We start from the raw sequence: 16,159 nt of genomic DNA, 5'->3' as shown, positions 1-16,159 counted from the left end.
CCACCACCCCAAGACAGGGGCCTGAGCCAAGGCCTGGAGTAGCCATGGCATGTCAGAGGTTAGGGGTCTGGCCTGCAGTGCCCACCACACACCGGTTGGACAGTGTGATCCCTGCTGCCCCCGCCCTCACCTCTCACCTGTGCGGACGAGGGGCCTGCTGCCGGCATCACCAGGCTGGCCGGAGGTCTTGGAGAGCTTGTTGGCAGACACTTTGTAGAGGACCCCTCCGATGCAGCGGTAGCCTTTGCCCCGCCACCGAGGGGAGCCTGGTTGGGCTTTCCCACCCCCACTGACAACTGGACGCAGGCGGCTCAGCACCAGGGACCTGCAGAGACAGGAAATGCCCATCAAACCTCGCCCCAGGACAGACTACAGCTCTGGAGGTCAATGCCAGGGGCCAAGCCCAGGCCGGCCTCCCAAGGGGGACAGCAGCACTCACGATGGGTACACACTGCAGCTGGGGCAACCACAGGCCACTGGCCCAGCTGCCGAGAAACCTCTGTTCCCCTCTGGTCCCCAATCCCCACATCAGGGACATTTTGGCTGTCATCACGGAATGCTGACAAGGAATCCCAGGAGATGGCGCCTCCAACCCCACTCATGAGCCCTTCAGAGCCACGGTGAGGGGACAGCATCCTCCTCCAGTGCACGGCTTTCCCGTGGATGGAACTACCCCTGCGCCCTGACCACCCGGCTGTGCACTGCGGGGTAAGGGTCCCCGGGGCTGCAGGGCAGAGAGACTGCAAGGTGTCCACGTATTGATGAGAAGCACAAATGGCCCTAAGCACCTGGGCTGAGGCTCCCCTTGAGTCTGCTTCAAGGCTGGGGCTGTTTCTACCAATGTGGCCCCGGCACATGCGTTCCTGGCCTTCAGGACCACAGACACCATAGGGTCGGCAGGCTGCCCTGCCTCTTCTCTGCTCCAAGTGTCCTGCCTCCCTTCACCCACAGCTCAGAGAGCCCTGCACTGAGCATGCACAGGGGCAGCCTCACAGACCCCTGTCAGGCAGGCTGTTTGGGGAAAGCTGATGTTGCTTCAAGTCCAAGGGCTGAAGAGGCCGGAACAGTGCCTGGAGTCAGCGGAGCCAATGACCCCGGCTAGAGGAGGGACTGAGGCCAATGGACCCTGATCCCTGCCAGCCCTACTCCTGCCGGATACCCCACAGCTCCTGGGGAAGCCCAGGGATAGAGCAAGACAGGAGGGGCCTGAGCTGTACTCCAGAGGCCTCTCCCTGAAGCTGCCAGCCACACCTACAGCCCTGCAGAGCCCCAAACAGCCCCGAAGTGGCAGCTCAGGGCCTGGCATAGCCCTCTGCAGGGCATGGGGCTGCCAGGGTACATTTCGGCAGTGATTTGCACATGTAAATTGAGCTTCATTCCACATTAGCTCACACTATGCCCGGGCTGCCATGACCCGTGAGGTGGATACCACACCCCTTAGTAATCTGGGAAGGCGGGTGCTGGGCCATCCCTCCCAGGTAGCCATGAGTAGGCAGGCGGCAGAGGGACCAGCCAAGTGGGAGGTATGGATGAGCAGGTCAGGCCTGGTGCCCGGCTGTGCCCCGCTCTACGTGCCCCGTGCCACATGGGTCCCCTTGGCCCTGTAGCTGGCACAGGCCCCTCTGCCGTGGAGTACACGGGCCCCAACCCTGCCACAGCCGCACAGGCCCCTCTGCCGTGGAGTACACGGGCCCGACCCTGCCACAGCCGCACAGGCCCCTCTGCCGTGGAGTACACGGGCCCCACCCTGCCACAGCCGCCCAGGCCCCTCTGCCGTGGAGTACACGGGCCCCACCCTGCCACAGCCGCACAGGCCCCTCTGCCGTGGAGTACACGGGCCCCACCCTGCCACAGCCGCACAGGCCCCTCTGCCGTGGAGTACACGGGCCCAACCCTGCCACAGCCGCACAGGCCCCTCTGCCGTGGAGTACACGGGCCCCACCCTGCCACAGCCGCACAGGCCTCTGCCGTGGAGTACATGGGCCCGACCCTGCCACAGCCGCACAGGCCCCTCTGCCGTGGAGTACATGGGCCCCACCCTGCCACAGCCGCACAGGCCCCTCTGCCGTGGAGTACATGGGCCCGACCCAGGCATGCAGCATGCATGAAGGTGAGGCTCACTTGTCTGGCTGGATGGGGCAGGAGCAGGCAGACAGCAGCACAGCCCTCAAAGCCATCTTCAAGGAGCCAACAGACCTGGGGGTATCAGAGCCACCCTCGAGAAGCCCACAGACCTGGGGGCACTGGGAATGGGGCAGCCCCACTGTCGGGTTCAGCCGTCATCCCCACCTCTCAGCGCCGCAAGCCCTTGGGTCGGTCCTTGGTCTCTCCGCCTGCAAGCTGGGGTAATTCTCGGCAGCCGGGGGCCTCCAAGGGCCCATTAGAGAGAATGGGAGCAAAGAGAGCCCGGCGCCAGGGACTGGAGCTGCAGTGTAAGTACAAGCACGGCAGCCAGAGCACTTAACCCAGTTTCCTGTAATTACAATTTGAGTTCACAAACACCAGTCTTGGTGGGAAAGAGCCCACCAAGGGGTCTAGCAGTACTGAGTGGTCTGCTGGCCCCCACCTCCCACCCATCCTGTCTGTGCCCTGCACACTCCAGCTGCCCCCCAGGCACTGTCTGGGTCAGAGGGTGTGCGTCCTGCCAGCCAGACTCAGACCCCCAGCCTCTCATCAGACCTTGGGGTCCCAGCGCAGCCCTGGCCTCTGGGCACCTGCAGACCCAGAAGGTGCATGTTCTGTACCTTCACCTTGCCCTGGCACCAGACCTGGAGGAGGGCCAGGCCGGGTGGGACCTCCTGCACCAGCCCCTCAGCTGGAGAACTCCGTCAGCCCTGGGGCTCAGAGGCAGGTTCTGACCTTCCACAAGAGCTATGGCCACTGCCTGAGGGACACTCGGCTTGACCCCAAATCCTACCGTCAGGCTGAGCCCAGGGCCCTGGCCACTACAGCTGGCTCAGCCTGATGCTGGCAGGCCCCTGGGACAGCCTCCACACCGGCCCTTCAGTACACAGACCCTCAGGGGTCTTACTGCCTACAGGGCAGCTGCTCCTTCCTACGCCAGCCCAGGGCTGGGCAGCACTGGGAGGGTGAAGGGGCAGGTGGCCAGGGTGCACTGGCCACTCACAGAGCCTCTGGCCATCACACAATTGGGGCCAGGGTGAGGGGCCACTCAGGGCCAGCCCAAACTTGCTCCTGGGAGCCCCCAGCTCCCTGCCTTCCCACAGGCTCTGGTGAATGGCTGCACACTCAGGAAAAACACCCATTCAACAGAACAAAACAAAACACCCACTCATGCGTGCCCGACCCTGCCCACAGCACAGGCTAGATTCTACCCCAGCTGCCACCAAGCAAGAGGGACAAGCAGGCAGCAGAGGTGACCCAGCTCTGCCTCGGGCCGGGACACCCTGAGGAGACGGCAGGGAGGGAGGCCTGGAAACCAGGCCTGCAAGGACCCACCTTCGAGAGTGCCCCTGACTGAGGCTCACATGAGCACAGGCCACCCCCACTCCCTTTGTGGCTCTCCAAAGGCACCCGGGGACGGGCGAGGCCTAGCTGTAGCACCTGCTCCCCTCCCTCAGGGGCAGCCACAGCTGGCCAGGCTCAGGGAAGGGCTAGTGGGGGCAGAGGCACAGGGCCTCTGGGCGTCAGGGAGCTTCTAGGACCACCCCACCCACCACGGCTGCCCTCAGCTCCGTCAGGCTAGGCCCTATGGTGGCCACGTCCCTGCTCATTCTTATGGACGAACACGAACAATTAGCTTGTCCCTTCTCTTCTCTCCTAAAAAACAACGTACTGGAGTTAGCGGTCACCCACAGGACGTTCGTGGATCTGGGCAGAATGGGGTGTGGCAGCCCCCGCCAAGCCGCCCCAGGCTCTGTGCCTGCTCTCCATGCCTGAGAATGTTCCCAGCCCCCCGGCTCGGAGCCCAGGGCCTTGGGAATGGGGCAGGGTGCTTCCCAGGGCTCAGCACATCCAGCTCGGGAGCCTCGCTCCCAGAAGCTACATCCTGGGAAGATGCTGTGGTGGAACCTCAGGGCCTGCGCAGCTTGCCGGGGGTGACAGAGAGCTGTCTGGGGTTGCCCTCACCCCTGACCTCGCCCTGGCTGCCTGGCTGGCTTTGGAACCTGAGGCAGGAGGGTGCTGGGAGGGCGTGGGGCGAGGGCCTTGTAACATTTTCACGCCCGTGGGTGTCACAGCACTCCAGTAAATTGTGACCCTAGTGGAGAGGACAGCCTTTGGAAACGAACTGCACTGAGAAGGGGGATGAAATTAATGAGATAATAGCAGGGCCAAGGACCCGGAGCGCGCATCTGGCCTCGCGGCAAGGCTCTGTGATTCCTTTCTGCACCGGGAGCTGCAGATCTAAAGGCCTCTCCCATCCGTCCGGCAGGCCCATGCCGCCAGGAAATTTCATTAACGCTGGAAAATAGGAAAGGTATTAAGCGTGGATAATGAAGGCCAGGGAGGGAACAGTGCCTTAAGATAGTCTTCTTTCTCACCTTTGTAATGGGAGGCATGAACTTTCCCTTCAAATCCATTTCTAATCCATTTGAAATACTACAGCAAATTATCTTTCCTTCAGCCCGAAAGCGGCCAGCCAATTTACTCCGAATAGAAGTGACAATGCCCCAGGATTTATCACCATAACCTTGACTACACCAGGGCGAGGCTGGGCCTCCCCTCTCCCCCCGGGGGGGCACGAAGGCCAGGAGGGGGAGATAACATTTTAAATGAAAAGCAGCGGTAATGGGGAGAAAGACACACACACCACAAAAGTGGGTTTATAAAGCAGCTGTCTGTGCAGCACGGCCCGAGGAGGAGCCAGAAACTTCCAGGCCACAGGCTGTCCGGGCTGGCGAAGGGCAGCGAGGGTGCCTGAGGGGCTGAGCCCAGACCCCCTGTCTCTGAAAGCCCCTGTCTGCCTCAGCCTAGGCCCCTGTCCTCCTGAGTGCTGCCAGCCCCACTGGGCACAGGGAGCAACAGTAGGGGCCAGGCAGACCTCCAACCCTCAACCCCCAGGGACTCCTTTCGCCTGTCCTAGGATTTCAGTAGCACTGGGCTCCTGGGCAAGATGGAAGAGAGGCTCGCTCTGAGGTCTTGGTTTTCCTGAAAGTGCAGGGGCAAAGTTGGCACAGCACAAGCTGGCATCTACAAGGCAAGCCCACACACAGCCTGCCAGGTGCCAGCCTCCCGGGCCTGCAAGCCCCGGCCTGGGCCACTGCTGCCAGGACCCACTCTCTACCCGTTCCCTGAAGGCATGGCCTGTGGCAAGTCAGAGCAGCCCCTGGCTGCATAGCATGGGCCATGCAGGCAGGCCACATCATGGCTCCCAGGCACAGATATACGCACACACATAGAACAGATCAGTGGACCTGAGGCCAGGGCAGCGCAAGAACAGCACAGAGTACCCGTGCGCTGCCTGCCCCGGGGTGACGGCCTCAGCACTCATGCTTCCAGTAGCAGAAGCCCCAGCTTAGCAGAAACACATCTGACAAACTGAGGTGGCTCCTTGGCCAGCGCAGCCCTCTGAGCAGCCCCCGCTCCCTGCTATTCGTGCTGCCTGCAGGGTCTCCATGCCAAGGGACCCAGCCTCAAGACCAATCAGAGAGTGCTGGGCCTGGCAGTCGGCGTGACTGTGGCACAGTGGCGTGGTGGGCAGGCCAGGAAAGAGGCCCGCTCTCCTGACTCAGGCACAGGTGGTCCGGAGACTGGGAGAGGCCTCCTCCACCCTACAGCCCCAGGAAGCAGCCCATGCCCCAGGATGCCCTGGCCAGACACGTGCTGGTGGGACCCGAGGGTCCAGGCCACACAGCCAAGCAGCTTTTAAGCCTGGAAGCTGTCCTTCCAATTCCCCAGTCCCACAGCACCTTCAGATACACGCTGTCCAGGACACCTTCCCTGAGGCTGTGTGGCTTGTTCAACAGGGGGGGTCTTCCAAGGCCTGAGGTCATGTGGCCAGGGGTTCCAGGTCTAGGCCAGATTGCAGGCAGCCCTGGGAAGGCCAGGCCTCTCCAGAGCATCCTCCCAACCCAGCTCCCAGGGCCAGTGCTGCCACCTAGGGCTGCACAAAGGCCAACACAGACCAGAGTGGGACCAGAGACCTTCAGCCAGAGAGAGTTGTTGAGGGGAACCAGGGGCTCCTTCCCCACAGGCCCTCAGCATCCTTCCCTCCCATCCTCCTGAAGTCTCCATGCCAGTCTCGGGGATGCCCCCCACCCACCACGAGAGCCCCTGAGAACTCCAGCAGGTTGTGTCTGCGATTGAGGACAAGCCCTGGGAACAGAAAGGCGGCCCTGTGACCAGCAGAGGGGAGAGACCCTCCAGACCTGCCAGGGGCTCACGGCAGGGAGGGCTGGGATTTGGTTTTCTTCCTGCTAACCACTGCCACAGGGTGGAGCCGGCGAGGGGACATAAGACCCTGGAAGAGAAACCAAAGGCAGAGAGGAACAGCAGGGACCCTCCAGGACCCCTCAAGTTGCTGCCCTGCACCTTCCACTGCTGCCAATCCAGGTCCAGTCTTGTCTGTTAAACATAGGCAGCCCCGGCCGGCCCTCCTGCTCCCACAGCCAAGCCCAGGAGCCAGCTCCAGCCAGTTCTTCCCACAAGGGACCTTATTAGCCTCTACTCGGATCCCCTGCCCAGGGCCCTCAGCCTTACCTCTGACAGAAGTCCTGCTCTGAGACAACACCCAGGGCGTGCCCATGCCACTCAGAGCCCCAGGCCCGCATGAGCCACCGCCCTGGCTCCCAGCTGAAGATGGGGCTGCACCCACCATGCCCTGCCCGTTGATTTGAAGACTGTACATCTGATCAAGTCCCCCCCGTTCTCATGGTGACCATGTCAGAAGGTCCCTCGGGGCCACGGCCCCTGTGCAGCCTCCCTCCAGCCTAGAACTCCAGTCCCCCTGGGAAGTTCCTGTTTCTGGAAAGCACCGTGCTCCCTCCTGGCACCCGGTCTTTGCACATGCTGTCCCTCTGTTCAGATACCAGGCCAGGTCTAAGGCCAAGCACAGATGTCACAGCACTGGGGAGGCTGGCCCTACTACCTACCACTGGGGAAGCTGAGCACAGGGGCCCCCATATCTGCCAAGATTGCAGCTGTGCCCCTGGCCTGAAGATGTGCCAGGCACACAGGGGCTCTGTAAATGTCTGTTGTGAGAACACACCTAAGTGTGTGCCACTCTGGGGCTCTGTGTGGGGTGGGGAAGCGTCAGGAGGCCCTGGTCAGTTACAGACACTCAGGAAAGAGACCTGTGGCAGGGAGGTGTCCAGCAGTCGGGAGATGGGCAAGGGGGCTTGGTCAGCAGATGCAGGCAGTGGGCTCAGGCAGCAAGGGCCAGGTGCTGGGAATGCAGGCTGGGGCGAGATGGGCTCCCTGAGAACAAAGGGAGCAGCAGGGCTCAGGGGGGAAGGCAGGGTCAGATCTCGGGTACTGAGAGCCCCAAGGAGGGCAAGCCTGTCCCTGCCTCCCTGGGACGATAGCCAGGGTGCTATGGAGGTGACATGGGGACGTGCAACATGCAGATGTAGAAAGACCCTCGGGGGCACAGTATGGCGACAGCAGGAGAGGCCGAGGGCTGAGTGGTTTCAGCCTGGCCCTGGCAGTCAGAAGAGGCAGGAGCGCAGAAGCAGGCACCGGGCTGTGGGGACACAATCTCCAGGGTTGCACCCATGTGTGTGGGCCAGGGACCCGGTAAACCGGGCAAGGCTGCCCGGGCCAGCGGCGACATGCAGGAGACAGGCAGGCCAGCCGGGACACAGAGAAAACAACAGGGAAAGCATTTTTCAGGAAATGGAACACAGTTTCTCGAAGCTTGGAGCCCAAGCGGGGAGTGCGAAGTCAGCAGAAGAGGAGCGGCGCAGCAAATCCCCAAGTAGGTCAGGCAGAGCCTCGCCGTGACAGGCACTAAACTGCTTAAGTGGGGCTTTCCACTGGAAATGCTGATGCCCCCATCACAGTGCTGGCTTGGGAGGGTGAGCATGCATGTGCACCCGTGGGTGTGCGAGTGTGAGGCTGGCTGGAAGCCTCCCTTCCAGCTTCTGGTGCTGAGCTGCTGCGGTCCCCAAGTGGGTTGGCCAGCTACATGGGACCCTCACCTGGAGAATCCTAGCCTGGGACAATGCAGGGGAGGTGATTCTACTGGACAAGCACCCACAGAATGTCCTGAAGACAGAGCCCTCACCAGCTCCAAGGGGCCGGCAGGGAGGGGCGAGCAGGCTGGAAAGAGTAGAGGCGTGTGATGGGGGTGCCAGACGGGTTCCCATCTCCTGGGTCCTGCCCCCATGGCCTAAGGGGCAGGACTGGGTGTCCAAGGGCTCGAGGCTGCCAGGGCTGCAATTGACTACGTGGTGGCCACAAAGGCCTCACGATGGCAATGACCATCTGATCTCACAGGAAGGGTCCTCTTCCAACCACCTAACTTCCTCCTATAAGTCTGGCCCTCCGTCCTCCAAACACATATACCCAGACCATGGGACCCTCGCCAGCTCCAAGGGTCCCCCAGATACCTAGGGCAGCAGCTGCTGTTTAGCAGGGGCTCCGGCACCACGGCCAGATGGGCTCTCTAGTCTCCTGCTGTCACCACCCCCCACACACACCCGCAGCATCTACCTCCCAGCACAGGGGCCTGCAGAGACCAGCCAGCCCCTGGGCTTTCCAGAATACACCTCCAGCAGGCAGGCAGGGTCATAGGCCTGGTTGAGAGCTGAGACCCCTGCACCAGAGGCCAGGGGCACCATGAGGGGAAAGAGCCATGTGGCCTTGGGGACAGTAGCCTTGTTTTGGGACCCCAGAGGATGGGGACAGCCTTGAATGGGGCTGGTCCAGCTGAGGCTGGGCAGGGCTGGCTCCCTGAGGCCCTGAGCTGACTCATGGGGTAGAGGCTCTGCTGTGATACCTGATGACATCCTCAATAGGCACTGCTCCTTCCAAGGGCACTCCTACCCCATCTCACCCCAGTAATGAATAAGAAGGATTCAGGAGGCTGGGTGCAGTGGCTCACACCTGTAATCCCAGCACTTTGGGAGACTGATTGAGGTGGATGGACCATAAAGTTGGGAGTTCAAGACCAGTCTGGCCAAGATGATGAAACCCTGTCTCTACTAACTATACAAAAAAATTAGCCAGGCATGGTGGCAGGTGCCTGCAATCCCAGCTACTTGGGAGACTGAGGCAGAGAACTGCCTGAACCCAGAAGGCAGAGGTTGCAGTGAGCCGGGATCATGCCACTGCACTCCAGCTGGGGTGGCAGAGCGAGACTCCGTCTCAAAGGATTGAGGGGCGTCCCTGCAGCCTGGCTGGGTGGCAGGGGGCAATACTAATTGCACTGCCTCCATTACAAACATCATGCTCCATTATGAGGGGCTGGGACTATTTTATGCATTTTATGGGCTCACATCTATTCAATTGGTATTTCGATCAATGGATGCATTACAAGCTTTCCCTTTAAGAGCCTAATAAACAACAAGATGGAAAGTAAAATTCTCCATAAAATGACACTTTTAAAAATCCATTTCAGCTGAAGCTATTGGTGTTTTGTACGGCAGCTGCAAAAAACAAGTATTAGCGGGACTTTACAGTCTCATTCTGGAGTTCATCTGGCAGAGGGGCCAGGCAGCCAGGTGCAGCCGTCCTTGGTGGGCCCTCGACCCTCTGCACCTGTGCCACCCTCTGGGCTGGGTCATCCGCCCAGGAGCCACTCTGCCTGTGCTGGCTACTGAGGGGCAGGCTGGCCAGGAATCCTGCCTAGGCCCTCAAGGACCCCACAGGTCACTGCTGTCTAAAGAGACAGCAGACACATCTCCCCACTCCCAGACCCTGGGAAAGCCCCTCGGAAGACCACACAGCAAATCCAGCTCAGCTCCCATGGAGAGGGGTGGTGACCTCAGCAAGGTTCGTGCAGCCCTTGCAAGGACAATGGTATCTACAAAAGCCACGGAAAGACCCACGGGCCTCAACAACAAAAACCCACTCGCTTAAGAGGGATAACCAGAACTAATTACGAAGTCTAGACGTGTGAAAACCAACAGCCTTGCAAGACACGGGCAAAAATGAGTTAGAAAATAAAAAGAAAATCCATCAAAACTCTAAAATAACTTAGGAAAAATTCCACAGCAGGTGTGCCTGACCAACATGTGGAAGCTACAGAGCATGGGTCCCTCTGGGGGCCGAGAACAGGAGGGAGACAGATGGGGCTGGGGCTCAAGGTGTTCATGGGTGTGGCTGAAATCACAAGAAAAAGAAAATGCAATTCTCTGATTTGGACGCTGGTTCCTTGGTGAGGCCAAGAACCCAGCCCAGTCCTTACAAGAAACAGTGCCACCAGGGGCGCACACCCAGAGGAAAAGCCTCAGGAGAACAGTGCACACCATGAAGGGAGACCTCACCAGAAACCAGCCTTGCCAACACCTCGATGTGGCGCCCCCTGCCTTGTGACAAAGTGTTTCTGTTGTCGAAGCTGCCCGGTGTGGAGCCCTCCGTGACAGCAGCCAGGCAGGTGGAGGGCCGGCGCCTGGCTGCCCTCCACTCCACTGCAGTGCCGCACGTGGCAGGAACTCGTTCTTTTTCTCTGCTGTGTAGTGTTCCATGATATAGATACACCATGTGTGTCCACAGTTGATGGGTGCATGTCTGGGGTCTCTCCCGTCTTTGCCAGTTATGAAGCTGTTGTCTCGGGTGTGTCTCTGGGTGCCTGCTAGCCCATTTCTGTGGAGTTGCTGCCTCAGTGGGTGATGGAATCTGAGCTGTGGTAGGTGAGGCCAGAGCGTTTCCCAGTAGTTGCCCCAGCCTGCAAGCGGCAGTACGTGAGCACTGGGGATGTCCCGTGGCCATGGCCAGCATTCGAAGGCCCATCTCCTGTTCTCGCCATGCTGTGGAGTGTGGGTCCTCACGCCCATCCCAACGGCGGCCACTGCTGGGCGTCTTTTTCTTCACTCAGGTCTCGTGGTGGTGCCCTTCTGTAAAGGGCCGCTTTGGGTGTTGGCCTGTTTTTGTGTGATCTGCCTTTTTGCTGATTTGCGGGAATCCGTTTTGTTAGGGATGTTGCCCAGCCCCACACTCCTGCACGCCTCCGAGGGCTTGCTCTTCCACAGCGTCTGGTTTTCAGCCTTTGCGTCCTGTTTAAGGATATTTGTCTACCCCACATTCGTGCTTTCTTCTAAAAGCTTGGTTAATTTAGCTTTTACATATTAAGCCTGAGGCTTCTTGAATTAATTTTTACTTGTGGTCTGAGGTAGGGGCCAAAGTCCTTTTGTATCCCCATCGAGACACGTGTACTGAAATAAGCCCCTGACCCCCTCAGGGCCGGGCGCCCACATCACTTGGGTGAGCAGATGTCTGGGCTGCTCCACTGACTCATTTGTCTGTGCCCTTCGTTATTCCTGAGCACTTACTCTTCCAGATCACCTCAGAAATACTGGGCCAGGTTCTCGGCCTCACCAAGGAACCAGCCTCCAAATCAGAGAACTGCATTTTCTTCTTGTGCTTCCAGCCACACACACGTATAATCACACCTAACCTCGTCCCCTATGCAGTCAAACTGAAGGTTAGTTAGGCTTTCAATCTATGAATTTTGGGGGAGACAATTCAGTCCATGAAAAATGATGAACAAATAGAAGTCAGACACAGGACGGCACCTGCTGCACGTTCCCATCACCGCAAAGCTGACACAGGACGGCACCTGCTGCACGTTCCCATCACCGCGAAGCTGACACAGAACGGCACCTGCTGCATGTTCCCATCACCACGAAGCTCAGACACAGGACGGTACCTGCTGCACGTTCCCATGACCGTGAAGCTCAGACACAGGACGGCACCTGCTGCACGTTCCCATCACCGCGAAACTGACACAGGACGGCACCTGCTGCACCACGAAGCTCAAACACAGGATGGCACCTGCTGCACCGCGAAGCTGACACAGGACGATACCTGCTGCACCGCAAAGCTGACACAGGACGGCACCTGCTGCGCATTCCCACCACCTCGAAGCTCAGGTACAGGCAAAGCCCATAGGTATGCAGAGAGAAGAAGAGCAGGTGTTGGTAGGATAGATGTGAGTGGAAAGGGCCTGAGAGAATCTTCTAGAACCCATGCCATCTTCGGTAGGAAAGGCAGTTCTAAGTACATCAATTCATGAAGTTTCAAGAGACTGACCAATTTAAGTGCACAGAAAAAGCTTCTGCAAAAATCCTCATGAAATTCAAAGTGAGAAAATGACAGAGTGACCCCCCCGAACACTTGGAGTTCCATGAATGCATAAGAAACAAGCCAGCTGGAGACAAGTGAACAGGGAACACAAAAACCATGTTGAGCTTGACCAAGAATTCAAGGCAAGCCCGGCTGGCGCCCTCCTCTGCTCTGCTGTCCACGTTTCTGCCCACGGCTGCTCATGCTGATGAGGCCAGGAGGGGCTAGCAGTCCATGTTCCCTCCGCCCCCCAAGCCGGTGGCAGTGCTGACCCCCAGGACTGTTCATCCGGATGAAGGCACTTCTCTGGGGAGGGTGTAAGACCAGCAATGAGAGGAGCGAGATGGGGCCTGGGTGGGGATCACGTTGCATCTACCTGGCAAGCCAAATGTCATCCCCTTCTAGGCTGCAGACACCAGAGAAAGTACCTGCCCTCAAACCCCTGCTCTGCCACCTTCCATGACTGCTGGTACCCACTGGGCAGGAGACACCCCAGGTGGGAAGTGCTCAGCCTGGCCCCAGGAAGCTGGGTGGGGTGGGGTGGGGGAGTCCTGGAGGACATGCAGCCAATGGAAAGGAGAGAGCTGGGGTCCCTCAGCCAACTCTTTGCGGGTGGGGGTGGGGGATGCACCCTCCCACCACGGCCACAGAACTCCACCCACCACCACCTGGCCCCACCCACCACCCCTCCACCACCCAGGTCAGGGGAGGAGCCAGTGGGAAGCAGCCTGGGGGCGGGGGGAGGGGTGCCTCGTCCCAGTGCCACCCCAGGACGGCCCCTGTGAGCCAGAGCACTGAGGGTACTGAGTTGGGCCATAATTTATGCCCACCCGCCTGTGCTTTATGGCTTTCTTAATTCGGCTCCTGCTACTATTAATGTAGTTAATGCTGAGATTATATCTATTTTCTGGCGTCAGGCGGTGATTTATTCAAGCCATTTTTCCGGTGGAGGCTCCCACGCTGTTAAATCAAGCGCCTTGCCAATTATGTGCTGACTTGGGAAGTGGACAAAATCTTAGCAGACATCCAACGCAAATTAAACCGCGCCTGACTCTGGGGAGTGGGCGGGGCCGAGGAACCCTTGCTGACTCGCAGGAAAGTCAGGAGACTGCTGGGTGCGTCCCACCGCCGCGGTCCCTGGGCCTGTCCCTGAGCCACGGGTCCCTGGAACTGTGCCTCTCACTCACACTCCAGGCCACACGGTTCCAGGGAAACACCCTCAGACACCCGTGGTTCCTAAACCATGCCCAGCAGGCACCTGATGCAGGGCCTAAGCAGGTGCTGGGGGCCAGGGGAAGGGGCCGTGCAGAAGGTGGGTGGGCTGCACGGTACTCAGTAGCTGCAAGGCCCCCGGGGCCTGGACAGTGTGGGAGTCTCACCCACAGCCCCATCTCTGAGAGCCCACACAGCAATACAACAGAAAAGAGGTAGGGAGGCAGGGGTTGGGGGTGGCCAGGCAAAGGACTCCCACCTCAACAGCTCTCCTGAGCACTCCTGTCCCTTGTCAGGGCCTCAGTCCTCGGTCAGGCACTGTCCACATGCCAACTGCAGTGGCCACCGAGGCCCAGCCCAGAGAACCTGCTGCCACCCTTCTCCCCAGGGCACTGGGGCGAGGCAGGCAGACAACGCAGCTGCCACAACGCCTGTTGTTCTGGAAGGGCCCCCAGGTCTGAGTGCAATGCACTGACCCTGTCCATCTGCCAAATACTCAGCGCAGCCCTGAGAGGTGAATCATGTTTTGGGGTGAGAACTGGCTGGAGGGCTGATACATTCAAGGAGTTAAATATGATGGTGATGGCCCAGCACAGTGGCTCACACCTGTAATCCCAACACTTTGGGAGGCCAAGGCAGGCAGATCACTTGAGGTCAGGAGTTCAAAACCAGCCTGGCCAACATGGTGAAACCCCATCTCTACTAAAAATACAAAAATTAGCTGTGCATGGTGGTGGGCACCTGTAATCCCAGCTACTCCAGAGGCTGAGGCTGGAGAATCGCTTGAGCCCGGGAGGCAGAGACTGCAGCAAGCAGAGATCATGCCACGGCACTCCAGCCTGGGCAACAGAGCAAGATTCCAACTTAAAACAAACCAACAAACAAACAGAGAGAGAGAATTTAAATGACACTTTACTAACACCTCTAAAACCAAGGCAAAGCGGAATTAAAATGGTGTTTAGCTGTGTAAGGCACCAGGTAGCACCAGGTGACAAGGACATTTATTTCTTCCAGTCAGGGGTGGTCTTTCAGTTCCCAGGAATGTCCATGAGTGTCCCTCCCTCCAGGGAGCCCAGGCACCAACTGGCAGATACACACATGTCCACAGCTGGGCACATGGGGCTGGAGGGCCCAGGCACAGGGGGCTCTGCCCTCCCCAGACTGAGGGGAATTCCACGGATCCCACAGGAAACCTACGGGGCCCTTGGGCTCCCTCCCTGATGGTCCTTGTGCAGACTATAAAGGAAGGCTCCCTCCAGATTTGTCACGAGACACTCCCTGCAGCCTGCCCCTGTGATGCCACTGCTGGCCCCCAGGGAGCCATGCTGCGGCCTGCGGTTCTGCCACGGTGGCAGCATCTCACCAGGGAGCTCTTGCGTCCTGTCCCAAGGGCTTGCCCACAACGGGACAGGGACAGTCACTCACAGCTGGGCCTGGACGAGGCTTGCACCTGCCTGACCCCACAGGAGCCAGCCCGAAAGAGCAAAGCAGCATCTTGAGCCCCACGGCTGAGACACAGCATGCCACACGCAGCTCGGGGCACATGCTCCCTCACCAGTCCCTTGGGCCAGCTGGCCTGGAGCCATGCATTGGTCACAGTGGGACAGAGAGGACCCGTTGTCCTGGACTCTCGGGTCCCTCTACCACCCTTGCCCAGCAGGCCATGCTCACGCAGCAGGAATGGGTGGACTGGGCGGGGCTGCCCCGGGGTGGGGTGGCAGGGCTGTGGGCCAGGTACAGGATGGGTCCTAGAGAAGGAGCAGAACAGGGCATGACTCCCTCAGTCCTGCAGGCACAGGACACCCTCTGCTCACAGCACCTACTCCTCTTGGCCTCCCTCTTTGCTAGGAAGCCCTCGGCCACCCTGTTCCTGGCAGCCCACCCACAGGAGCGTTTCCTGAGTGTGGCTTCTTCCCCCAGGAGGGAGGGCATAGAAGGAGTGAGGGTAGAGAGAGGCCACACCATGGAGAGAGGGGATGGAGACAAGAGGGGAAAACAGATGTGCATGGGACCAAAGGGTGGGAGCCTAAGAGGCACAGAGACTCGGGGGCCAGCAGGCCCCGGTCGGGCAGCAGAGCCTGGGGTGGGGGAGGAGTGTGCAGGCCTTGGTGGCCTCCAGGCACCCGCTCCTCACCAGCCACCCACTGAAAACACTACACTCAGGGGGCACACACCACGGACTGGCCCAGTGAGGGAGATCCAGTGCCGGCCACCTCCCTCTTCCCACTGGGGCCTCAGCATCAGGCCACTCCCAGAACCCCAGCCCACATCATTCCCACCATCTGGACCCTCAGTCCAGGACACACTGGCCTGACCCTCTGCAGCACTGACCACAGGACCATCCTGAGCTCCCTGCCAACAGCAGCCCACCTGCGGGGACAGGGACTGAGGCAGCAAACAGACCTGGACCCAGAGTCACTGCCGGCTTCATGCTCAGCTCCCAAGGGACTGATGTCAGAAGGGGCCCCGGAGGGCCTCACCTCGCACCCACACCTGTGTGGGCATCTAACTGCACACACGTCCTGCTGGTCCTACAAAGCAAGAAGGACCTCCTCAGGGTCCTGTGTCCTGGACCCGATCTGCCCTGCCTGCCAGCAAGGGGTGGGGTCTAAGATCCCCAGGAAAAAGTCCCTCTCCCTTTGTACGGAAAAAGTCCCAAAGGATCAGAGGTGTCCCTTAGGGACATCCCTGCCCCGCTGTGGATGCAGGCTAGCTCTCGTCCTCTTCCCTGCCCCAAACTACCAAGGCCAAGGCTGCAGGA

At 59.7% G+C, this 16,159-nt stretch overlaps 1 protein-coding gene across 4 annotated transcripts in view; it reads right to left on the bottom strand.

Annotated features, from left to right (window-relative positions):
• The window catches only part of ZC3H3 (zinc finger CCCH-type containing 3), a 93,676-nt gene that overhangs the window by 30,815 nt on the left and 46,702 nt on the right, over nucleotides 1–16,159 (bottom strand). For all 4 annotated transcript variants that reach the window (XR_004735497.3, XR_013527983.1, XM_035277436.3 and 1 more), the window contains exon 5: nucleotides 138–325. Coding sequence is in view for 2 of the 4 variants with exons in the window: in XM_035277436.3 (XP_035133327.2) it covers nucleotides 138–325 (188 nt within the window). In the remaining 2 variants the exon portion in view is untranslated. The remainder of the gene's footprint in view (nucleotides 1–137; nucleotides 326–16,159) is intronic.

Source organism: Callithrix jacchus, chromosome 16 (genome assembly GCF_049354715.1).
Source record: "Callithrix jacchus isolate 240 chromosome 16, calJac240_pri, whole genome shotgun sequence".
NCBI lineage: Eukaryota > Metazoa > Chordata > Mammalia > Primates > Cebidae > Callithrix > Callithrix jacchus.
The sequence above is the reverse complement of the archived record's forward strand: the minus strand, read 5'-3'. Positions and strand labels throughout refer to the sequence as shown.